At 60.3% G+C, this 24,765-nt stretch overlaps 1 protein-coding gene across 1 annotated transcript; it reads left to right on the top strand.

Moving 5' to 3' along the window:
• The first annotated feature begins 7,157 nt into the window (after positions 1-7,157).
• Positions 7,158-23,505, top strand: SLC35F6 (solute carrier family 35 member F6). The gene is made up of 6 exons (XM_004618923.2): positions 7,158-7,326; positions 16,577-16,649; positions 17,593-17,764; positions 17,937-18,149; positions 18,823-18,933; positions 20,564-23,505. Exons 1-6 carry the CDS (start codon positions 7,250-7,252, stop codon positions 21,031-21,033), a joined length of 1,116 nt encoding a protein of 371 aa, XP_004618980.2. The 5' UTR covers positions 7,158-7,249; the 3' UTR covers positions 21,034-23,505.
• Positions 23,506-24,765: the final 1,260 nt, after the last annotated feature.

Consider the following 24,765-nt stretch of genomic DNA (forward strand, 5'->3'; position numbering starts at 1 on the left):
GCCCGCTCCGAGACCCCAGGATCTATTCTGGTGCCTAGCGGGGCGCCCAGGGCCCAAGGCATTATAAAGAGACACCACGACGGGAGCTCGAGGCCGATCTTGTGAGAACTCATGGGAAGGCGAGCAGGGGAGCCGGATCTAATCTGTGTCGCCGCAGAAGCCAGCCTGCAGTGTAGCCCATCCGCAGGCCCTCCCAAGTTGGGCCCGTCTGTCCCTCCTCCTCAGTCTCCTTCCTCCTGGCAGGACGCCGGCACCTCACTCTCCCCCAGTCACAGCCGCTGGCGGTTGCCCATCAGCGACCATCTGTCTGGGAGACGGCAGCAGGTACCCAGAGCCAGCTGGGAGTGGCTGGGAGGCAGGTGCTTGCCTTGCCAGTGGAAGGTCCTGGGTTTGATCCCCAACGTTGCAAACATATATAAATATGCAAAATAATTTTAGAAAACACAGTTGGGCCGAAGAGATAGTACAGGGGCTTGCAAACAGCTGACCCTACTTGGATCCCCAATATTGTATGTTCTCCCCTGGGCACCACTGGGTGTGGCATGAAAGTACACACACATACACACACGCACACACACATGCATACACACATGCATGCAAGCACACACATACACACACATGCACAGACACGTACACACATACACTCACACATACATAAACATGCACACACACACATACACACAAATATACACATGCACATACGCGCACACGCACACACGCACCACATACACACACCAGAGCCTGCAGACTGGGGGTGCTCTGTGGCAAGAAGCCCCTGTCTTGCAGGCGTAAAGGCCGTTAGTCCGACCCCCAGTGCTGCCCATGTGTGCCACGCACAGTCCCTGCATGTGGGTCCCCTGGCAGCACAATGGCCAGAATGTGCGTGCGCGTCACAGCTGGACACCCGGCGAGCACGTGAGTCAGCATCAGCACGTTGTCAAAGCAGCAGCCACAGCAGGAGAGGAACGGGGCGGCCAGAGCTGAGCAGCCGTCGACTGGTGGGGTTTCCTGGGGGCCACTGCAAGGGCACACAGGGACCTGAGCGAGGGCAGGACTGGGTCCCCAGTACGGCAGTGCCAGCAGCAGCGGAGCCGAGGGACAGACAGCAGAGAGCACAGATCTCACTGCACCAGAGGGATTCCGGCTAGACCAACCTCACAGGACTCCCCCTGCGGCCATGGGGGGAGGTAGAGGAGAAGCCCAGGAGCTATGGGGCGGGGTGGGGGAGGGTTCGAACCATTTAGCAGGATTCTTCTGCTAACACTGGACTTCAGAAGTGACTAGAGCCTCCAGCTCTGTTTCCCAGGTGTCTGTGGACACCCCCCCCCCCACCAGCCAGCCGCTCCAGCTGCCCAAGAACTCAACCCAGCGCTGACCCCACCCACCCGGAGCACCCCCCATCCCCCGCACCCCACATGGTCCCCTGAACTCCACCAGGAGTGATCTCTGAGCGCAGAGCCAGGAGCTGACAGGTGTGGCCCAAAACTCCCCAAAAAGAAGTAGACCCACCCAACTCAGGAAACAGCTTTGCTCTAGATCCTAGCTTCTTAAATAAACTCTGACTTTTTAGTGTTTTTGGTTTTTTTGTTTTGTTTTGTTTTGTTTTGCTTTTTGGGTCACACCTGGCAATGCACAGGAATTACCTCCTGGCTTTGCACTCAGGAATGACTCCTGGTGGTGCTCAGGGGACCATATGGGATGCTGGGAATCGAACCCGGGTTGGCCGAATGCAAGGCAAACGCCCTACCCGCTGTGCTATTGCTCCAGCCCCAGTGCTTTTGGTTTTAAAATGGAGTTCCTTATGACTTACAATCAGAAAATGTTTGATTTGTGTAGCAAGCTACCAAGAGTATCTCGCCCGCACGGCAGAGCCTGGCAAGCTCCCCGTGGCATATTCGATATGCCAAAAACAGTAACAACAAGTCTCACAATGGAGGTGTTACCGGTGCCCACTCGAGCAAATCGATGAGCAACGGGATGACAGTGCTACAGTGCTACAGTGATCTACTTTATATACCGATGTCGCAGGTGACTTAGGGGAGTGGAGAGAAGTGCAGTGGAAGCCACCTTCCTCTTCACCCACCCACTCTGATGACTGCCCCAGGGACTGGCCCGCTCTGCCCTGAGCCCTACGCAGTGGCTGAGCTGCTCTTGAGTCCCAACTGATCTTCACAGCCTGGGAGTTAATCCCGCCACCCGATTTCTCTAAGAGCTATAGAACTCAGGCTGGGACAAAGAATTACTCCTCAACACACAGGAAATTCTGAGGGTTTGGAAAACCCTGATGAGAAAAAGTCAGGGGTCTGGAGTGATAGTACATCCAATAGGGCATTTGCCTTGCACACCGCTGACCCTGGTTCAATCCCTTATGGTCCCCTGAGCACCACCGGGAGTGATTCCTGAGTGCAGAGCCAGGCATAGCCCCTGAGCACCACTGGGTGTGGTTAAAAAAAAAAAAAGTTAAAGGAAAAAGGAAAACTTAGTCCTGACCTCTGCAAAGGTCTTTTTCAGACCTGCCCTGCCTGGCAGAAACAAGTAATTCAGGAAGGAGACAAATAGTGAAGTAAGACACATTTATTTGGCAAATATGAGGAAGAGAAAGTGGGAAGGACACGTGCAAGAGAGAGCGTGGGTTTCTCCAGAGGACAGAGCCGAGCACACATCCAGGATGAGCAATCCAGATGCCAGCAGCTCCCACCAGGAAGAATGTGGCCAACAAAAACCCGTCCCTTGCAGAGAGGCAGACGAAGCCCCCGAGTCGGAGACTGACCGTCACAGCCAGAGGACACCGACACCACAGGCTGAGATGTGGACACCCCCCAGGCTGGGCTGCTGCAGGCTCGGACTCTGCAAAACTAGTTTTTATAAGGTTTCCCCAGACTCAGTTCTCTCCCCTTAGTCTGTTGCTAGGAGACAGTCAAGGGGGAGAATTTGGAACTGTTGATGGTCTTTTTTGTGGGGGAGGGGGGCACACCCAGCAGTGCTCAGGGATCACTCCCGGCAATGCTGGGAGGCCGTATGTGATGCAGGAGGTCAAACGGGTAATCTGCATGCAAGGCAAGCCTTGCTCCCTGTGCTCTCTCTCCAGTGCTCAAGCCTGGTTCTCCTGCACGTTGGTCTTCTCGGTGGCTTTCCCACATTTCAAAGGCCTCCGTGTCTTTGGGCTGGTTTGGCTTTGAGACCGTGACTTCTTCTAATCCACACTGCCCGCACCCCTGCCTGCCTGCTCAAGGCACCTCTCTCCCAGGGGTTGAGTAAACATTTCTCAGGTGAAGGAGGGTGGGAAATTTTTCAGCAGCTCTGCCCAAGGTCACCAACTCCTTGCCACGGATACAAAAGAACCGAGTCAACAGCTTGATGGAAAGCCCCGTGGGGTGAGTCCCCAAACAAAGGAGTGTCTGTCCTCTTGGGACTTGGGGTCCAGGCACGCAGGTGTGAGAAGGTGCTCTGGTCCCCAGGGGCCCACACCTGGCCATGCAGAGGGACAGCTCTTTTCCGTTTGCTTGTGGAAGCAAGTCGAAGCGGGCATCACACTGGGGTTCTGGAGGCAAAGCGGGGCCTTCGCTCCTCTCCTCTGCCTTCCGTCAGCCCCTGGCGATGACTGTCCCCGGCCCTTCCCCATTCCTGGCAGGCTGGGGAGGACAGAACAAGGTGGACGGCCAGCACCATCCTTGGGTGCTTCCAAACATGACCTCATTCAATAGCTGAAACAAGTTCTCAGCATAGGCAAGTCTAAGGCTTTGGGAAACTGTGAGCCAGAAAAGGTGGCGGGGTGGTGGGAGGAGTAAGAGCAATGATGCGTGGAGAAATAATCTCGTTGGCATTTGGGTTTCTTATAAAGCATGGGACCGGGGGTCCTGCGGGCAAAGCATGCATTTATATGATCGAGATAAAGGGGGAGGGACACGATAAGAACCGCAGGCGGGCCAGGAGAAGGAGCAGGGCACGTGAGGCCTGGGGAGCAGAGAATCTTTGACATCTGCCCTCAAGAACGTCACCTTCTGGGGAAACAGGTGGCTCTGGTGGGAACGGCCAAGGGCATGCACAGCCGAGAGCACGATCACACCACAGTCTACCTACACCGTCTGTGCCCGAACTGTCCGTCCCGGGTTGGGAAATTACCCAGCAGAATTTGCCCACACTGGGGCTGGAGCGATAGCACAGCGGGTAGGGCGTTTGCCTTGCATGCGGCCTACCCAGGTTCGATTCCCAGCATCCCATGTGTTCCCCTGAGCACTGCCAGGAGTAATTCCTAAGTGCAGAGCCAGGAGTAACCACTGTGCATCGTCAGGTGTGACCCAAAAAGCAAAAAAAAAAAAAGAATTTGCCCGCACTAACCAGGAAGCACTGCCCCTTCCAGACCGGCGAGCAGTGAGCTGGGCTCACCACAAATGCCAACACCACCATGGATGCAGTTTATCCGGCTCTGGAAATTAGAGGCTCTTTGAAGGAAGTGTGCAAACTTGTACCAAAACATGCCCGTTCAGGCCAGGGATGTGGCTCAATGGTAAAGCACCAGCCCAGGATGCATCAGAGCTGGGTTCAATCCCAGCACCCCACCCCCACCCCCACCCAAATAAGGCCTCAAGTAAGTAAAGGTCAGAAAACTAGCCTTCAGGGGCTAGAGCAATATGGCCAGCCTGGACTCCATCCCCAGTTCCCCATATGGTCCACTGAGCCTGCTGGAAGTTCATTCCTGAGTGCAGAGCCGGGAGTGATGTCTGAGCAGCACCGGGTGTGGCCCAGAAAACAAAAACAAGGAAAGAAAACTGTCCTTCAAGCGCTGTCTCAAGTCCTCCCCTGAATTCCAGCTTCACGGGGTGACTGTGAGAGTGGGTAACACACACCTCAGCGCCAGCACAGGTGGGCACCCAGCACAGCTCTGACACCCCCCCGCCCCAACACACACACACACACACACACACACACACACACTCACACACACACACACACACACACACACTCACACACACTCTCATGCACCTCCTCCCATACCTCTTGAGAAAGTTTTTCTCCCCAGCTCTCTCTACCTCACACACTTCCTAGGGGACACCTTTCTCCTCCCTAAGCGCCTGTATCCCTCAAGGGCACATGTCTGGCTTTCCCTTGGGCACCATACCTGACTCTTGGGCTGGTGTCCAGTGGGTGTCTGGGAATATCTGTCAGGAAATCCTGGATGCCAGCGACAGCAATTTGGCAAATAATCAGAGCGCCACAATAAATTACAATGCTCAGGGAAGGGGCTGGGGAGACGGACAAAGTCTGTGTGCTAGTGACATCATGCTGGCTGGTGACAGCGCTGACCATTATTCATGTTGGCTTCAGGATAATGCCCTTGTCCTGGACACTTGGGGTGTGGTGCTTGGGCAGAAGGGCCCCGCATGCCACTGAATGTGGCTTCTGCCTCCCTGGGAATGGCACCGTCCAGAGGGTGTGGAGTGTTAGTTTTAGGGCAGAAGCTAGTTCCAACCAGCCAGGCATCTGTCTGTCTGTCTGCCCGCCTGTCCATCCACCGTGCATAGAGCCCCCAGGTCTCTGTAAATACGTTAGATAACTGAACTGATTCCTTTGCAGTAACCAGACATGAGCCGTGTTGCTGTGGATGGAGGGAAGCTTCCCGGACTCCCTTCTCTCCACCATCAGGCTCCAGGAAAGAAGGGAAGGGCCAGAGGGATGGTGCTGTGGGGAGGGCATTTTCCTGGCAAGCGGCTGACCTGGGTGTGATCGAAGCACTCCCCTATGGTCCCCTGAGGCCGCCAGGAGTGATCCCTGAGTGCAAAGCCAGGAGAAAGCCCTGAGCATTGCTGGGTGTGGGAAGGAAGGGAGGGAGGGAGGGAGGGAGGGAGGGAGGGAGGGAGGGAGGGAGGGAGGGAGGGAGGGGAAGGAAGGAAGGAGAGGGAGGGAAGGAAAGGAAGAGAAGAGAGGAAGGGAGGAAGAAGATAAGGGAGGGAAGGAGGGAGGGAGGGAGGGAGGGACAGAGAGAGGGGAAGAGAGGGAGGAGAGGGAGGGAGGGGAAGGAAGGGAGGAGAGGGAGGAAGGAAGAAGATAAGGGAGGGAGGGAGGAACCCCGCAATATGCCCCCTCAAGCCTCCTGCGGGTTGAGACCACTCCCTACTCAAGTGTGGTCCAGCCCTTCTCCTGTCCACCCCCTCTGTGTTGTGCAGAACTCCAGCCCCCACTCTAGGGCTCCCTCAACGGGCCTGGCCGGCCCCTGAGGGCTCTTCATTTTCCTAAATTCAAGGTGACCTCCGGGTCAGCAGGGGTTGGCAGGCAGGTTCTCTCTGGGCACCTCCTGAGCCTGGTCTGCGGAGAAGCAGGTCAGATGCAGTTCCCTAAGGTGCGGCCCTAAGCCTGCGGGGTCCCAGGGCCCCGGGGTGCAGCCTAGAGGCCTGGGGGGCAAAGGGGGGGCTGAGAATCAGCTATAGAAATTTCAAAGTCAGGGGTTGTTGTGTTCCGTTTTCTGGGTTTTGGGCCACACCCAGGGGTGCTCGGGGCTTACTCCTGGCTGGCTCGGAGGACCACACGGTGTGTGTGTTGGGCGGGGGGGGGGGGGGTCGAGCAGCAGTCAGGTGTGTGCAAGGCAAGCGCCCTTCGCTCTGTACCATCTCTCCAGGCCTGACGCCGGACATTCTCCAATGCTGCAAGCAAATAGAACAAATCCACGGGATTCTCGAGCCCGGCCAGGAATCCAGGCAGGAGCAGCAGTGCCGGGGTGGGGGGAGGGGGCAGGGGGAGCGCGGGCGGGGGGTGGTGGGGGGTGTCGGGGGCAAGTCTGAGAGTCTGAGTCCTCCCCATCTCCCGCTGGCGTGATGGAGCAACATCTTCCCTTGTCGCGACTTCCCGTCCCCCGCTACAGCACCCCGCCGCTCCTCTGGGTGGGCGGCACCCGCCCCCCCCACCCCCGGCCTGGGCGCCCGAGGGAGGGGACCCGTCCCCCGGGGCACCCGGGAGCGCAGATTCCCACGGTGAATCTGTGCCCCTGGGGTCGGTCTCCGGCCAGGCCCAGGCCCGCAGCTCCCGGCCCTTCCCGCGGCCCCGGGCGGGCCCCCTGCCTCCCGGGCCCGGAACCCGAGCACCGACCGCGGCCCGCGAGCGGCCCGGAGCGCCGCCACCCGGCCCGGAGCGCCGCCACCCGGCGCGGGGCGGGGCCGCGCGTCACGTGACTCGGGCCCGGAAGCGGCCGCCGCAGACACCCGGGCCGAGGGGGACCCGATGTCCAGCCGCTCCCGGGGCCGGCTGCGAGGTCGTCATGGCCTGGACCAAGTACCAGCTGTTCCTGGCCGGGCTCATGCTCGTCACCGGCTCCATCAACACGCTGTCGGCTAAGTGAGTCCGGGCCGGGGCGGTTGGGGAGGCGGCCCCTGCTGGCCCGCAGCGTCCACTCGGAGCGGGTCGGGGCTGGGGTGGGGGGTGGAGGGTCCCCGCGGACCTTCCCCTTCGTCCCTCGTCCCGGTGTGCCTTTTCGGGCCTCTCCTGGGCGCCCAGTTCTCCAATGGGTTCTCGGGGTGCTGCGGGGCCCGGGGAGGCACAGAGTGGAGCGGGGTAGGGGCAAGCGAGCCTCGACTTTGGCCATGTGCCGGGGTCCTGGCCAGGCCCGCGCCCCAGCCCCGCGCCCCGGTGTCCTCTGCTTTCAGGGAGGCCGCCCGGCCCCTCTCCAGGCGTTGTGGGCCTGGGGGAGTTGGGAGGTTGTGCCCAGGCCAGCGGGTAACCCCATGAGCATGCGGGGCGCGCAGGCGGTCAGCGGTCAGCGGGTGCCCGGCAGGCCCCTCCCCGCAGGGTGGCCGCTGCGAATCCAAACTAAGGAGTGTTCTCTGCCCGGAGACGGGAACAGCCCGGCCTGGGCCAAGTGGACGGCAACCAGCCCGCGAGGCCGCGCTGGATCTTACCCCGTAATCAATGGGGCGTGTTTCCAAGCCGAGCCTGTGAGCGAGTGTCTTAAGATTTGGGGGCCAGAGCGATAGTACAGCAAGTAGGGCCACTTGCCTTGCACACGGATGACCCCGGTTCGGTCCCTGGCACCCCATGTGGTTCCTCAATCCAGCCAGGAGTAATTCCAGAGCACAGAGCCAGGAGGAAACCCAGAGCAACGCGGGTGTGTCCCCCCCCACAAAAAGAAATAAACCCTGAGCACCACCACCACAAGGCCCCAAATAAAATAAACCCCCCTCAAGAACGTGAAGATTGAGGCCCCAAGATATCACAGAGGACAGGAGCACATGCCTCGGCCCAGGTGCCACCCCCTGTTTTCCCCAAGGCCCCACACCCCCTCATTACTAGAGGGGGGACCCACACACAGCCACCAGTGAGTGGGAAGAACCTGAAAAATGTCCCCATCCGCGTGGTGGCCCAGGGGGAGAGGGTTCGACAAGGCGCCCCCTGACAGCCGAGGGGCTCCAGGAAGCTCCCTCAGGAGGGCCAGCGTCCCTTCCTGCCCTGGCGACAGGAGCGGGAGGCCACTGTCCCGCTGGGCTCCGACCCACTGTGACCTCCCGCTGGGGCCCACCTGATCCCGACAGGAGCAGAGGAGGCCTCCAGCTTGCTCCAGCCGGCCCCCGCCTTGGAGGAGGCGGCTCGGGAGGCCCTGGGTTCTACCTGTACCATGTGGTCCCCTGAGCACCAAGCTGGGAGTAGCCCACAAATGTAAAAGGCCCGGGGGGGGGCGGGGCGCAGGGCTGGTGGTGGTCAGGGTCTGCCAGGACTGCGGTCCCCAGGGAGAGTGGCGCTTGCCAGTTGCTGGGAGACACACGGCTGACTCAGCTTCTCCCATAAACACTCCAGACAGGTCGGGTCAAGCCAGAGGCCCCCCACTTTCCCGGGCCTCCCTCAGAGGCTGCCCGGGAGCAGGAAGAGGCCCGAGGGGGACCCCAACCTTCGATGCCACCCTTTGCCCCGTTGCCTGATAGTGGGGTGAGGGTGGTTGCTAAGGGGTCCCCTGGGTCCAGATGGGGGCCACAAAGCGGGACCAGCCCCGGATTCGGCTGTCAGTGTCTCCAATTGTGGTTGAAACCCCTTAACACCCCCCCCCCCCACCGCCCCCAGCAGGAGTTGCTGTCAGCACAGGCAGGTGAAACTGAGCCCTGGAGCCAGGCTGGGCGGGCTGGGGCCCCAGGTGCATCCCCAGAACTAGCACCCCTGGGCGTACCCCTCCCGCCCCTGAAACAGACAGGAAGGCTGGGGTCTGGACAGACGGAATTCCTTGCCCAAGTCCAACTCCGCCAGCAAGGCGCCGAGTTCTGCCTGTTGCGAACCCGCACCCAGGACTGCGTGGGGCAGTGGCGCTTGTCATCAGCCTCGGTACCCTCCAGCCTAACAGCCCCCCAGCAGGCGAGCCATCAGGCCCGGCGGTCCTCTCTAGGACTAACTGGTCCCCACTCCCGTCCGACTCTTCCCCGGAGTCCTGAGATCCCTCGTCCAGAGGTGCTCGCACATGGTCTGTTTCTCGGGGAGTCCCTCACCCGTGGACGTGATCACTCACTGAGTGGCCAGGCCCCCTGGGTTCTCCCTCTGGGCCAGGGCCACCAGCCTCTGTGGTGTCCTGCTCAGGCTTTGGGGTTCGGGTCCTCCCACGGGCCCTCCGGGGTCTCCAGGCCCAGTTCCCCGTGGTAGGTGTGGAGACTGCCACGCATGAGGAAGTGGGCAGAGCACGTGCCGTGCACGTGAGGGACCTCTGGGTGCCCCTGCAGGAGGCCCCTCTGCTTGTCCAGCGGCTTAGGGACGGGTCCGCCCGGGCTGGGTCTCAGCAGGGGGCTCCCGCACCCCCCCGCCTGTCCCAGGTACCATCTCACCTGGTGCTGCTTCAGGCCGACCCAGGGCATATCCGGGGCCCAGTGTTTCCACACCCCCACTTCTCTGGTGCGTGAAGGATCGGGTGCCCCCCTAAGCGTCAGCAAACTAAAGCCCGACCCAGCCAGGAAGGGGTCCGGGGGCTGCAGGGGCCCTGCTGGGCCTGACTTCCCGAAGAGCTGCTCCCGGAAGTGACCCCCTACTCGCCCCCACCTTGAGTGCCGGGAGCAGGCAGGGGTCTGGGCAGCTAGAGGGCAGTGGGGTAGGCTGGGAGAACACACGTCTGTAAGGGGGGGAACGAGGGCGTGCCAGGGAAGGGGAGCAGCTCCCCCTGCTCTTCCCTGACACACAGATGCACTGCGGGGGGCGGGTCTCTGAGACTCAGAGGCGAGAGGGGTCCCAGGGTAGTGGAGCCGCCCGTGGCCGCAGCAGGAGGAAGAAACTGAGTCCCCCAGGAGGAAGTGGCTGAGATTCTGCTGGGAAGTGTGACCCTCACATCTAACCCTTCTGGCGCCACTTCCTCTGTCACCAGCCACCACACATCCCCTCAGAGTGCTGAGCTTTGAGGTGGCCACATCAGGGTGACTCACCCGGCAGAAGGAGCCTGGGACTCTCTCCAGGGGCCTTTGGCTGCTCCCAGATGGGAGCTCCGGGCTGGAGTGCGAGTAGAGAGGCGGGTAGGGCGTTTGCCTTGCACTCTGTGAAGCTGGGTTCGGTCCCCAGCACCCCATAGAGTCCCCCAAGCCCCACCAGGAGTGATCCCTGAGTGCAGAGCCAGGAGTAACCCCTGAGTACTTCGTGTGGCCCCAAAACAGCAACAACAAAAAGATGGCTGTGACTTACCCTGACGGCCCTCCCGCAGTTCCTGCCCTCGCCAGCGGGGAAGGTTCCAGCTTCTGGCTCTGCTCTGGGCTCAGCCCAGGGTGCAGAGAGCAGAAAAGGATTCTGTTTGTAAGAGACTGGCTTGGGGGCCTCCTGCGGCAGGGCCTGGGGGCTGCTCCCCATCAGTGCTCGTGGGGGGATCACTCCCCAGCATGCCTGGGGCCCGAAGGTGCCAGGATCCACCGCGGGAGCCCTGCACGCACATCCTGCACACCAGCGCAGTGACCTCTCTCCAACGCCTGGCGAGATTTTGCACATCTCACTTCTGATTTTTGAAAGTTCTTCCGTGTTGACGTTACTGCCCCAGTTGACGATAAGAGACTCCCTGTTTGTTTTATTTTATTTTGCTTTTGGGGTCACACCCGACGATGCACAGGGGTTACTGCTGGCTCTATACTCAGGAATCGCTCCTGGTGGTGCTCGGGGGACCATATGGGATGCTGGGAATCGAACTCAGGTCAGCCGCGTGCAAAGCGCCTACCTACTATCGCCCCAGCCCCAACCCCGTTTTTGACACGGTGTGGTGAGACACTTCCAGCAGTGCCCAGGGGCTTCTGCTAGCACCCTGCAGACTGTGTGGTGCCGGGGATTGAACCTGGGGCTCCCACAGGTGAAGCATGAGCCCCAGCCGACCGAACCACCTCCCCATCCCCAGTGAGCAAAGCTGAATTGCACAGCCTGGGATACTTCGAGGTCCGGGCTTTCTGTGTGCCCTGCTCCTTCGCGGAATGTAAATTCGCACAGACCAAGTTGGCGCTGGACCTTTCTCTTCACTGACCGGCAGTGGCCGCCCTCCCGCATAAAACTCGGATTCTCTTGTATCTTTGCTTTGGGGCCACTCCCAGTGGTGCTGGGGTGACCACATGTGGGACTCTGGATCGTCTGTTCACGCCCCTTCACCCCCTGAACTATCCCCCTGCAACCTGCGACATAGATTCTTGACCTGGGGCTCAAAGTGAAGTCAGCAGCCAGTGGCTTGTGCCTGTGTAGACGCAGATCAGTGGCAGGGGCCATAGTAAAAGGGGCTTGAGTACAGGATTTATATGCAGGAAGCCCAGATTGGAGGTGCAATCCCCAGTCCTGCTGGGAGCAAACCCCTCCTTTCCCCCCTCCTTCCCCGCCCCCCCCCCCCCACACACACACACACTCACTGAGCCAGAAGTCCCCAGGCACTCCTGGGTTGGCCTAAAAACAAAAATAACAAAACAAAAGCCACATTTGTGAAGTGCTTTGCAAAGAGCCCAGTGCCCCCCTCCCCCCCCCCCCATCTCCTGTCTGAGGGTGGTCCTTGTCCCCCAGGGGGCCTGACCTTCCCAGCAGCGCTGGGAACCCTCCCGGCCACCCTGCTCGGGCCTGGCCTTCTCTCTGCCCCGGGCTGGCGGCTGACAGCCCGCTGACACCTGATCTGATCCCTGAGCCTGAATCCGCCCCAGGCCCTGGGATACTTGTGGATTCCAATTCCCGGGAATGCTGCCAGCCCAGCCTGTCCAGGCACAGCCAAGTGCTGGGAAAGGGTGGATGGCCCTGCGGCAGCTCCCCTGCCGGTGCCCCAGCCAGGGTCCAGCGGGAGGCCTGGTGTCTGGGCACGCCAGAAGGTGCCAGATGTTGAGCTCACATACCCTCAGTGAATAGCAGAGCCCCTGTCGGCACTCAGGGCATTCCGGAGCTCCGATGAGGAAGTGGTTTCCTTTTGCCCCGGGCTTCTGGTTGACCTTCAGGATCTGACAGGGCCTCCTGTCCGTCCGTGCACCCACCCCCCGCCCCCCCAAACCCTCTGCTAGGGCACTCGGCTCTGTGCGCCTGGGCAAGCTGCATGCCCGGATTCACGCCTTTTGTGGTGCAGTTGCAGCCCGGAGCCCTGACCCAGCATCCTCCCTGGCTCCCCTTCTGGGCTGCCCGGGCCTGGGCCGGGGTCTCCGCTCTGCAAGGTCTGGAGACATGCGTGACTGGTCCATGCACCCCGGGCTGTTTCTCGCGTGGTCTCTGGGCTCCACACTTGACCGGCAGCTAAACCACCTCTCGGCCTGGCCTCTGTGCCAGGGCCCTGACCCCAGCTCTGCCCCCTCTGTACTCAGTGCACAGAGCTGTTGGGCCTGGACAGCATCTCTGCCAACCCGGCCCCTGGCTGCTGGGCATGGCGTGGCCTTTGCTGGTGCCACTAGGGGCCAGGGGAGAGGGAGAAGGCCTTTGGGCGCTCTTCGGGCACTGACTAGCCAGTCAAGAAGCCACCGGCCCATAGTGCCCATCACACACAGGCCAGGGAGGGACATGTAAGAAACATGGGTCTGAAACCAGAGTGACAGCGTTGTAACGGCGTCTGCTTAATCAGTCACACTGAGACCAACTTAGGCGAGAAGGCAAAAGAGATTTAATTATTTAACCCCAGAGGACCGCAGTGAGGCGTCACTGGAAACTGTGGCTCCGTATAGGGGTGCAGGGCACTCTATCTAGGAAGATGCGGGCCACAGAGCACACTTGTGGGACAACGGGGAGAAGAGCAAACGAATCAGCTGTTTTATGACAGTACTTTGAGGTACACTGAGGCAGGAGGGGCATAAATGGGACTCGGAGGGCCCTTGTTGCCAGACTCTGATAGATGCATTTTAAGTTCCGCTTTGACCTGTACTCACGCTGGCTTCAGTCCTGCCACCACCCAGGTGAGCCCTGAGGACCTCAAGGAGTAAGCCCCAAGCACCAGCTTGCTCTCTCTCTCTCTCTCTCTCTCTCTCTCTCTCTCTCTCTCTCTCTCTCTCTCACACACACACACACACACACACACACTCTGCAGGGAACCCTGGCTTTATGTGGTCCCAGGAGCACAAAGCTGTGAGTAGGGGGGGGTGACCGCCAAAGAAAAAAAATAAAATAAATAAACATCATGGAGGTCGGAGCAGTAGTACAGCGGTAGGCGTTTGCCTTGCGTGCGGCCCACCTAAGTTTGATCCTCAGCTTCCCATAGGGTCCCCCCAGCACAGCAGGAGAAATTGCTGAGTACAGAGCCAGGACTAACCCCTGAGCATCACTGGGTGGGGGCCCAAAAAACCAAAACAGAAAAATCGGCCCCAGGCTCTCTCCTCCTGATATCAGCGCCCAGGGCGGGCAGCCGGGCCCGGGAGTAGCCTGGTCCCCCAGCCAAGCCTGCGAGAGCACCCCGCCTGCCAACCACTTCCTGCTGTAGAGAGGGACTGGGCAGCTCACGAGCCCTGGGCACCGCCCCCCCCTCGGGAGTCAGTGGCCCCAGGAGCCAGCTGTCAGGAAGGGCCAAAGCTGTTGCGTCGGGAGAATCAGAGAAGGGCGCACGGGGCCGGCTCCCTGCAGAGCTGCCCATGAAGGGACTCGCGCTGGACGCAGGGGCCTGACCGGCCGCAGGAGCCTTAGTACTCGATGCCGGACGACCCGTCTGGTCAGTGGGGATCCACGCGCGCTGCGACTGACCCTCGGGAGTGTGTGGGCCCTGGGACTGGCCTGCTTTCACGCTGGCCCGGGAACGACCCTGCAGCTCTCCAAGGGAAAGGGGGCCAGTCAGCTTGCAGAGGGGGCACTGGGCTGTGCTGGTGCCCTGGGTCCCTCCACGGTTGGCTGAGGCCTTGGAGTCATGTTTGTTTATTTAGTTTGCTTTGTACTGGGGGACAACGGGATTGGACCACGCCTGCTAGTGCCCAGGGATCACTCCTGGTAGGACGTAGGGGGACCAAGGATTGAACTGGGGTTCCATCTCTCTGGCCTCTAGAGGGTCTTTCAAACTGGGCCAAGACTGGGGAGAAAATGCTGAAGTAAAGTTCGGGAAACGTGTGATTGTTGTTTGGGCCACACCCAGTGATACTCGGGGTTACCCCTGGCTCTGCACTCAGGAATTACTCCTGGCGGTGCTTGGAGGACCTTATGAGGATCAAACCCAGGTTGACCATGTGCAAGGCAAACGCCCTATCTGCTGTATGTCACTCCAACCCTGGAAACTTTTTTTTTTTTTTGCTTTTTGGCTCACACCTGGCGATGCACAGGGGTTACTCCTGGCTCTTCACTCAGGAATTACCCCTGGCGGTGCTCAGGGGACCATATGGGATGCTGGGATTTGAACCCGGGTCGGCCGTGTGCAAGGCAAACACCCTACCCGCTGTGCTGTCTCTCCAGCCCCAACTTTTTTTTTTTTTTATTACATTTGTGAGACGGGAGAGCCGGCTCGGCAGGCTGGAGCACACACTGCATGCTGGAGGCCTGGGTCTATTCGCTGGCACCTCCTGGTCCTCCCAGCACAGCAGGAAACAGGTGCCGAGCACCGCTGGGGGCAGCCCAGAACCCAAACGAAAAATCCAGTCTGACCCGGTGCAGTGTGTGTGCACACTGGGAGGTAAAATGGCAGCGACACTGTGATTGGGGGAGGGGGTGCATGGAACGCTGATGCGGGGGATGAGTTCAAAATGTGTGGGGGTGCAACATGTGCATTGAGTGGCCTAGAACCACCTCCCCGGCCACCCCAGCAGAGGAACTAAGAGACGGGGACTGGGCTGGTGGTGAAAATGGGCCGGTTAACACAGAGCTGTCCGCATACTTATTGAACGTCTGGGGAGTTCAAGGTATCGCACTGCACATAGGTGTGACTGATCATTTACAGAGGTAAAGCATTTCAGCAGAGGCCGTTCTCTTGGGATTAACTCAAGGAGACGCTCTGTCTCCCAGGGACATCTATATTTTTCTTTTCCTTTAATAGTACATTTTAGACAATTAAGTTTACTTCTTATTCATACTTGCAGTTATTTGGATAAACACAGAGATACAGATTCCAAAACTTATTTCTCTGGGCTATAAGGGCAAGCAAGACTTTTACCGTACATCACAGACGAGGTGCTCAGGCTGGTCCAGCTTGTCCTTCCCCAGCTTGTTCTGTCTCCTAAGTCATAACAGCGTGCGTCAAGACCAGGCTCTTATGCTTTCCAGGCTGTCCTATTTCAGTGCCGGGGTAGCTTCACTGCTCGCCCCTGGTCCATCCCAGTCCCATGGCGGGACCTCCCTTAGTGGGGTGTTAGGAACTACAGCAACCAAAGCCTGGGTCAAGTAATCTTGACAGATGCCCAGGAGTAGATCTATTTCTTTCTTTCTTTCTTTCTTTTTGCTTTTTGGGGTCACACCTGGCGATGCACAGGGGTTACTCCTGGCTCTGCACTCAGGAGTTACTCCTGGCGGTGCTCAGGGGCCCATATGGGATGCTGGGAATTGAACCCGGGTCGGCTAGGTGCAAGGCAAACGCCCTACCCGCTGTGCTGTCATTCCAGCCCCGTAGATCTATTTCAGCGTCAGTCAACTCCCAGATATTGGGAGCATAGCATTAATGGTTTCTGTGTTTAAGCAAAGAACGTTGCTCTCTAGTAAAATAGGAAAAGGCTGTAGGGGAAATGGACAAGCAAGTGATTCACTGCAGATACAAAGTCCAGGAATACCAGAGGTTTTGACTTATAAGTAACCAAGACTGACTTGGGGAACTGTGACGATGAGCGGTAAAGCACGGAGGAAAGGTTAGAGATAAACTCGGGGGATTGGGAGTGCCGACAAGAGCCCTGTAAGCTTCTCTCGGGGGAGGGAAGGGGGCTTCAGTGATGAAGCCCGAGACACTTAGGATCCTGTCCAACAGGGGTGGGGGAGCAGCTGCAATACGGGGTACACATCGCGGGGCTCCTTGTCTACAGCACGGGCACGGGGGCCCGTACTCAGAGGGCAGGGACATGGGTCACTTCCACCCACGCCCACCGCCGTCGCCCGTGAAGCAGCCAAGGTTTCTGGGCCCACGTCCAGCTATTGGGGGTGCCAGGAGCCTCCTTTGCCTGCCCCCTGTCCCCCGGGTAAAGCTTTCTCGGCAGGGGACTCCCCCGGGTGGCAGGGCTGCTGGGGCAGGCTTGAGCCTCTCTCTCCCTGCCAGGTGGGCCGACAGATTCAGCGTCAAAGGCTGCGGAGAGAGCCAGGAGCACCCGTTCAATCACCCCTTCCTCCAGGTACCGGCCCATCCTCTCTGCCCCACCCGCTGCTTCCCGACTTCCTCCTGCATCCAGAGGCCGTTAGAAAGCAACCCGGGGAGCAGGGCCTGCTCTGCCTGCCCGAGCCCCCGGCCCTGGCCCCATTAGCCCTTCCGGGAAAGGGCGCCCGATGGCGGCGCTGGGGAGTGCGGCCGGCTCGGGATCTGACAGGAGCTCTAGAGCCGCGCTGCCCCCCACCTCCACCCCACCCCCGTTTCTCCTTCCCAGACTTGATCCACGGGGTGGCCTAGATGGGTGGTTTTCAGAGGGGCCCAGGCAGCCCCGTGCTTTCCCTCAGGGTGTTTGAGGTACTCGGGAGCTGTCAGGTGCAGCTCTGGGCCGTCTGCTGAGAGAAAGGTGCTGTTCTAAAGACGGAATGGCAGGGAAAGCGCTTGCCCAGGACGTGGCCACCCCAGGCTCGATGCCCAGCATCCCATATGGCTCCCCTGAGCCCCGCCAGGGGGAAGCCCGGGTTACCACTCTCCGGGTGTGCCCCCCAAACTGACAGAGAAGTGTCTTAGGGACCGGGGAGGTGACCCAGGGGTGAGGCCCTCTGTTCAGTGCCGCACTGAGTGGGCCCTCAGGGCCCGAGCACTGAGCTGCCTGGCCCTCGCCACATGCTGTATCACCGAGGGTGCCCCGGGGCTCCTGAACACCAGGGGGTATGGGGGGCGATTTGAAGAATACTCTGGGGGGCTGGAAGATGGCTGAGCTGCTGCAGGTATTGCTGCAGTGCCCACAGCCCTGTCCGACCAGAGGAGAATCCTTCGGGTGGGTCCTCTTCCTCCCCCACTCCTCCTCCTCCCCCTCCTCCTCCCACTCCTTTTCCCTATCCTTTTCCTCCTCCCCCTCCCCCCCTCCTCCTCCCTCCTCCCCTACCCCTCCCCCTCCTCCTTGCTGTAAACTTGGCCCTGCCCTGCAGGCGGTGGGCATGTTCCTAGGAGAGTTCTCCTGCCTGGCGGTCTTCTACATCCTCCGGTGCAGAGCGGCGGCGTCCCCCGATGGCGGCGTGGAAAACCAACAGCCCTTCAGCCCCCTCCTGTTCCTGCCCCCCGCCCTCTGCGACATGACCGGGACCAGTATCATGTATGTGGGTGAGTACCGGCCGGGCCCGGAGAAGCCCCTGCACACGCAGCCTCCCGCTCCCCCTCCCCCACCTCCGGGTCCCCCAGGCTGTCCACGCATGCGCAGCCGATCCGCTGAGCGTGAGGGGCGCGGTGCGTCGCCGGCCCAAAGGGGCTGAACTGCGCTCCTGTCCCCTCCCAGCCCTGACCATGACCAGCGCCTCCAGCTTCCAGATGCTGCGGGGGTCGGTGATCATCTTCACGGGCCTGTTCTCCGTGGGCTTCCTGGGGCGCAGGCTGGCGCCGAGCCAGTGGCTGGGCATCCTCGCCACCATCGCGGGGCTGGTGATCGTGGGCCTGGCCGACCTCCTAAGCAAGCACGACGACCAGCACAAGCTCAGCGACGTGATCACAGGTGCGGCGGGGCTGCGGGCCCCAGGGCTGCCTTCCCGTCCCCCTCCCCTCCCACCTCCCGGGAGCCCAGTTCAGAGCAGAGCAGTTGGACCAACTCAGACAAGGCTCTCCTTGGTGGGGCCCCAGCGGGGGGCCCGGTGAGGAGGTGGGCAGGCGACAGGGGAGGGAAGACCAGAGGCACCGAGGGCTGGGAAGGGGTCCAGGGAGGGAGAGCGCTCGTCAGTGACCTGTTTCCACATGTATGTGAATGCACACAGGCATGCACATATACCTGCACATGCACGCCCCCACCTGAGTGCAGACGAGCCGCCAGATCGGGGAGGCACAGAAGAAGGAAGGTTCTTTGGCCTGTGTGACAGGGACCCTCATGGTGGCAGTCAGGAGGGATCATTTCACACCGGGGTGACCACGCAGCGGGATCTCGAGATACCTGTCCCCAGCCCTGTGGCTTTGCAAAGGCCGGGTGCAGTCCTCGAGCGCTGGCAGGCTCCGTCCCCCTGGAGCCTCAGTGCCCACTGCCCTGCTGACCAGCCCCTGCCCTCGGGGGCCACGTCAGACCGGGGACCTACAGAGGTCCAGCACCGTGGGAGTCCTTGTGCTACCCATGCCGGACTCTGTCCCCACCGTAGCCCCGGTGCAGCCCTGCCTCACCCGGGCTCCGTCCTGTCTCCCAGGGGACCTGCTGATCATCATGGCCCAGGTCATCATCTCCATCCAGATGGTGCTAGAGGAGAAGTTCATATACAAGCACGACGTGCACCCGCTGCGGGCCGTCGGCTCTGAGGGTGAGTGCGGGCCGGGGCCACAGGGAGGGCAGGGCCGGAGCGAGGGGGCTCCCAGTGCCCCTGTCTTCCCTCACAGACCACCGCAGTGGCCTGGGGCAGGGAGGGTGGCTGGGCGCCATGATGTCCTGCAGGAGTGGCCGCGGCCTCTCCAGACAAGCTGCTGGGGGCTCTGGGAGGCACAGCAGGTTGTGGGCGAGCCGCGGGTGAGATGTCCGGAAGGAAATCCTGCCGGAATAGGGCAGAGTCACCTCCTGTGAGCTTTGAAAATCAGCCTAGTGTTTGGGGGGCCACACCCAGCAGTGCTCAGGGCTTACTCCTAACTCTGTGCTCTGAGATCACTCCTGGCGGGGCTCGGAGGACCACCGGTGGTGCCGGGAATCGAACCCAGGCTGGCCTGTGCGAGGCAAATGCCTTGACTCTGCCCTCCCCTCTCCAGAGGGTTTTCTGGGCTAGTGGAATTGTTTTGTTTTGCTTGTGTTTTTGTGTTTTGGGTCCACACCCAGCAGTGCTCAGGGCTTACTCCTGGCTCTGCGCTCAGGAATTACTTCTGGCGGTGCAGGGGACCATATAGGCTGCCCTACCCCCTGTGCTATTGCTCCGGCCCCAAAAGATTTAGGTTTTAACTGTCCTGCAGGGTGACCCCCCCCCCACTAAAGTTTCCTGAGCAGAAAGTGAATATTAATCAAAATTCAGTTTTAAGCATATGAAACTCTGGCTGGGGTGAGGGGCTGGGGCTGGAGGGCATGCTTCCCACACTGGTGGCCAGGGGGTGGATCCCAGCATCGAATAGCTTGTGACTATGCCCAGTGGTCCCCGGAGCCCACCGCCTCCCCAGGCTAGAGCGAGAGCCACTAACCCGCACCGCCAGGCTGAGTATCACCTGCACTGGCTCCTGAGCCGCTAAACAGTTATTGCAGAGGACACTCCATTTTGTCATAGGATTTGAGGGGTCTTCTATGGAGGGATCACGCCTGGTGAGAGCCGTGAGCATGCTGGCTCGGCAGGGGACTCACCCAGTGAGGTGCCTTCAGTGCTGGGGAGCTCCCCCCAGCTCTCATCAGTGCTCTGCGCCCCTGTGCAGGCAAAGGGCCCTTGGCACTGTGTTGTCTCCCGGCCCGAGTGCTCTTTGGCAGGAAGGAGTGGCTTCGGCGGGGTCAGAGAGGCCCCATCCCAAAGGCCACTCTGATGAGGACGCGCACATTTGTGCCCAGTGCTTGGGGACTGGTGAAAGTGCTTTCCTCCCGGCTAGAAACAGTGGGTCAAAGTGAGGACCCGGCCTCTTTTTCTTTTTCTTTTTTTTTTTTTGGGTCACACCAGGCAATGCTCAGGGGTTACTCCTGGCTCATGCGCTCAGGAATGACTCCTAGCAGTGCTTGGGGACTATTTGAGATGCTGGGAATTGAACCTGGGTCGGCGGCGTGCTGGGCAGACGCTCTACCCGCTGTGCTATGGCTCCAGCCCCCACTGGAACCTACCAGCTGCCGCCGTTCCTTCCCGATGTGGGGCACAAGTCTCTGAGCCGAGAAAGGGGTGCTGGTGCCACTGGGGAGGGTCACCTGGGGTGCTTGGCTGGGTCCAAGCAGGGATGGACGTGACCACGTGATCCCTGCCCTCCCCCCCCACTCCGCAGGCCTCTTCGGCTTTGTGATCCTCTCGCTGCTGCTGGTGCCAATGAACTACATCCCCGCCGGCCCCCTGAGCAGCAGCCCCCGCGGGACGCTGGAGGACGTGCCCGATGCCGTGTGCCAGGTGGGCCGGCAGCCGCTCATCGCCCTGGCGCTGCTGGGCAACATCAGCAGCATCGCCTTCTTCAACTTCGCGGGCGTCAGCGTCACCAAGGAGCTCAGCGCCACCACGCGCATGGTGCTGGACAGCCTGCGCACCGTGGCCATCTGGGCCGTGAGCCTGGCGCTGGGCTGGGAGTCCTTCCAGGGGCTGCAGATCCTCGGCTTCCTGGTGCTGCTGGCGGGCACCGCCCTCTACAACGGGCTGCACCGGCCGCTGCTCAACCGCCTAACCCGAGGCCGCACCCCCACTAGCGAGGACGAGCGCGAGAGACTGCTGGGAGCGTCCCGGACGCCCATCAACGACGCCAGCTGAGCGCCCACCCGGCCTCGGCCGCCACCCCAATGCTCCATGTTCACGCTGAGGCCAGCACCTCCCGGGCGGGGAGCCTTAAGGGCCGTGTCCCCGCAGACCACCCCCCTGCCCACCCCACTGCCTCTGTAGCTGTCGTCACACAGGATGACAGGTCATGCAAGTCTCCTTAATCACCCCCCAGCTGACCCCACAGGCCCCAGGGCACCCCGCCAGGCTTCCCTGTGCCCTCAGGCTCAGATGGTGAGGTGACCTTGCAGGGTCTCCTCCTGATCAGGGGAAGCGCAACTCAGGCGGACTGAAACCCAAGCCGAGGGCAGCAATTCTTGGGCCCACGAGATCCAGGCTGGCCTGCCCGCCGGCCCCGGGTTCAGAGGCTCTGTGCGACCCTGGCAACCCCTCCCCCACTTGGTGGCCACCCTACCCCCACTGGCTGGGCTCCTTCCAGAGGCTCCCATGGGCTCTCTCTGGAGGGACGCCTCAGGGACAGAGTCACAGCCCATCGGCTGGACACATGCTCCCCTGTGCCTGCTCAGAGCTGCCTGTACTCACCCGCACCCGGCCTCTCTGCACTGGGGGATCACAGGCGGCCCTCGGTAAGAGCTGCTCCGAGCACCTCACTGCCCCCTTGAGAGATGGGAAGACCCAGATCACGGGGCTCTCCTGCCGTGTGGTCCAGCCATGCTGCCCCGTGGCCCCCAGCAGGCTGGCGTCAAAGGCACACCTGGACTTCAGCCCAACTCCACCTGGACACAAGACTCTTCCAGGGCATAGGTTGGCGCAGTACCCCCGACCTCCATCCTGAGTTTATGTCCTCATCACAGGGCACAAGTGGGGGCACAGAGGGAGCGGGAGGCCCAGGAAAGGTGCAGGACTCCTCTCGGAGCCCGTATTCCATTCTGGGCCCAGCCTCTCTGGTGGGGTCTTTGGGGAGACCCCAGGCCGAGGGAGAAGCATGCTGTCCCCCCATCCTAGAGTCATCTTGAGGAAGCTCAGCAGCCTTTGGTCCTCCGTGTCTGGCAGTTTCTGGAGCTTGGGCCATGTTCTTGCAACTCCATCACAGCCAAGACCTTAACATAGATGCCCAGGTACAGGGTGGTCGGCGGACACGGCTGCACGGGAACCAGTGGCTTCTGCAGGCCGTGGGTGGGGCCGTGCCGAGTCCCGGGAGCCACAGCACAAGTGTGTGCCATGTGCCAGGAACAGGTGGAGACCACAGCTGCCACAGCCGTAATTGGGGAACCTGGAGGTGGGCTTGAAACTTTCTTAGTGTTTTTCTTTTGGGGTCACACCCAGTGGTGCTCCAGGATTTAACTGGTGTCAACTGCTTGCAGAGCAGGGCCTGAACGCTTGTACTATCTTGCATTCTGCAGATTACTCTTTTTTTTTTTTTAAGGGCAGGATGTGGGTAAGGGGAGCGCTGCAAGGTGTGGCCCCAAAACTCCAGTTTTAGGGTATTTTTTTCTTTTAAGAATTGAAAATGAGGGGCTGGAGTGATAGCACAGCAGGTAGGGTGTTTGCCTTGCACGCAGCCGACCCAGGTTCGAATCCCAGCATCCCATATGGTCCCCTGAGCACCGCCAGTAGTAATTCCTGAGTGAAGAGCCAGGAGTAACCCCTGTGCATTGCCGGGTGTGACCCCAAAAAAAAATAAATAAAAAATGAAAGGCCAGTGGGGGCTGGAGTGATAGTACAGAGGGTAACACGGCCGACTTGGGTTTGAGCCCCAGCATCCCGTATGGTCCCCCCATGCACTGCCAGGAGTAACTCCTGAGCATTGCCAAGTGTGGCCCCAAAACCAACGGGGGTGGGGGAGGCCAGGCAGACAACCCCCAGGGTGCAGTACTCACCCTGGCTCCGAGTACGTGTGCCAGGCTCCGAGCTGGGTCCCAGCACTGCAGGGGTCACTGCAGGCTGCCAGATAGGCCCTGGTGGCTCCCAGACAGCCCCGTACTGGGCCAGAGTGGCCCCTGAGCACTACTGGGGAGGTCTCCCCACTCGCCAAAAAAAAAAAAGGGAAACTGAAAAAAAGAGGGAAATCAACTTATGAACTTGGTTCTTTTAAGGAGCACATAGCCGGCACGTGGCTGGGTCTGTGCAGTGTCGGGACGGACAGCCGGGGCCAGAGCACAGGTGCCACTGTGCCCCTCCACTGTGTGTGTGGAGTAGCAGCAGCCTGCAGAAAGGATGGCCCTGCCGTGGTCACAGCCCCTGCACACGCGGCCTCTGCTCGCCGGCCCGTCTGCTGGCGGCACGTGACGGAAACCCTGCCTTTATTTGAACTGTGTCAGGGGGACTGTTGTCTTTCACGTGAGGGGTTTGGGGTGGTAACGGGACTCTGGGGGGAGGGATGCCCCGTCAGGCCTTCTCCAGGGCTGGCAACTTGCCTCACCGCCAGAACTTTGGGTCTCCTTGTCTCTTGAGCGGAATGGCCAGCTGGGCAGGGGAATCCCAATAAATTAAAGGTGCCGGTAAGTGTCTGTGTATGCTGAGTGTGTGGGACGTGCCACCCACCCTCCAGGTGGGCTCACCTGGCGCCCGTGTCCCCACAGGGATGGCTTTGAGCATTGGTTTTACTCAGAGGAAAGAAACTATTGTTGCTGGAGATGGTACAGCGGGTAAGGCGCTTGCCTTGCACACAACGGTGCCTGGCTTGATCCCTGGCACTGCATATGGTCCCCCAGTACCACCAAGAGGGATCCATGAGCACCACCAGGCGTGGACCGAACCTCTCCCTATCCCCCCACCAATTATTCAAACACTGGGGGAAGTAGGGTAGAGAGCTCGATTACTAGCACACATGCTTCCCATGTGCAAGGCCCTGAGTTTGGTCCCCAGCACCTCACAGTGCCCCAAGCATTGCCTGTGCAAAGGTGGGGGGGATGTTACTTAAAATTTTTTTTTTCAGGGGCCTGAGCAATAGCAGGACAGGTAGGGTACTTGCCTTGCACACTGCCGACCCAGATTCTATCCCTAACTACTCTATATCATCTCCCCAGCCCACCGCAGTGATCCTTGAGCACAGCACTGTAGCACTGTCGTCCTGTTGTTCATCGATTTGCTCGAGCGGGCACCAGTAACGTCTCCATTGTGAGACTTGTTACTGTTTTTGGCATATCGAATGTGCCACGGGTAGCTTGCCAGGCTCTGCCGTGTGGATGGGATTCTCTCAGTAGCTTGCCGGGCTCTCCGAGAGGAACTAAGGAATCAAACCCAGGTCGGCCATGTGCAAGGCAAGTACCCTACCCGCTTGCCACAGAGCAAGGAGTAAACCCTGAGCACCACTGGTGCTTTGAAAAAAGAATTTTTGTTTTTCTTACCAGGGAGAAAACCAAACATCATCTCAGGAGCAGAATGCGGAATTCACCTTAATGCAAGGTGGAAGAGAATGTGTCCTTCCAGGCCCATGTCCACCAGTTCTCACCTTTGGGTAAATCTGAAAGATAACAGCCTCGAGGAGTGGGGAATGTTCACTGGGCCTCCTGCCAGCTTTGGAGGGGGGAAGTCACAACCCCCAAAGCAGAACTGGCATGGGACCGCTCTCAGCAGGGCTTTCACAGAGGGACTGAGCCACAAGCGCTGGGTGAAGTGCAGCCCTGTGGGCACAGGGCCAGGGGTGGGGGGGGGGGGTCCAGGGACCCCCTCCTGCACCTCCTGCCTAGGCCCCAGGGCAGCTCAGCTCTGCGCCTGCCTATGGAACTAAGAATGCTATTGGCTTGTGCCCAAAGGTCTCTG

The sequence above is a fragment of the Sorex araneus genome, chromosome X, assembly GCF_027595985.1.
Source record: "Sorex araneus isolate mSorAra2 chromosome X, mSorAra2.pri, whole genome shotgun sequence".
NCBI classification, from domain to species: domain Eukaryota; kingdom Metazoa; phylum Chordata; class Mammalia; order Eulipotyphla; family Soricidae; genus Sorex; species Sorex araneus.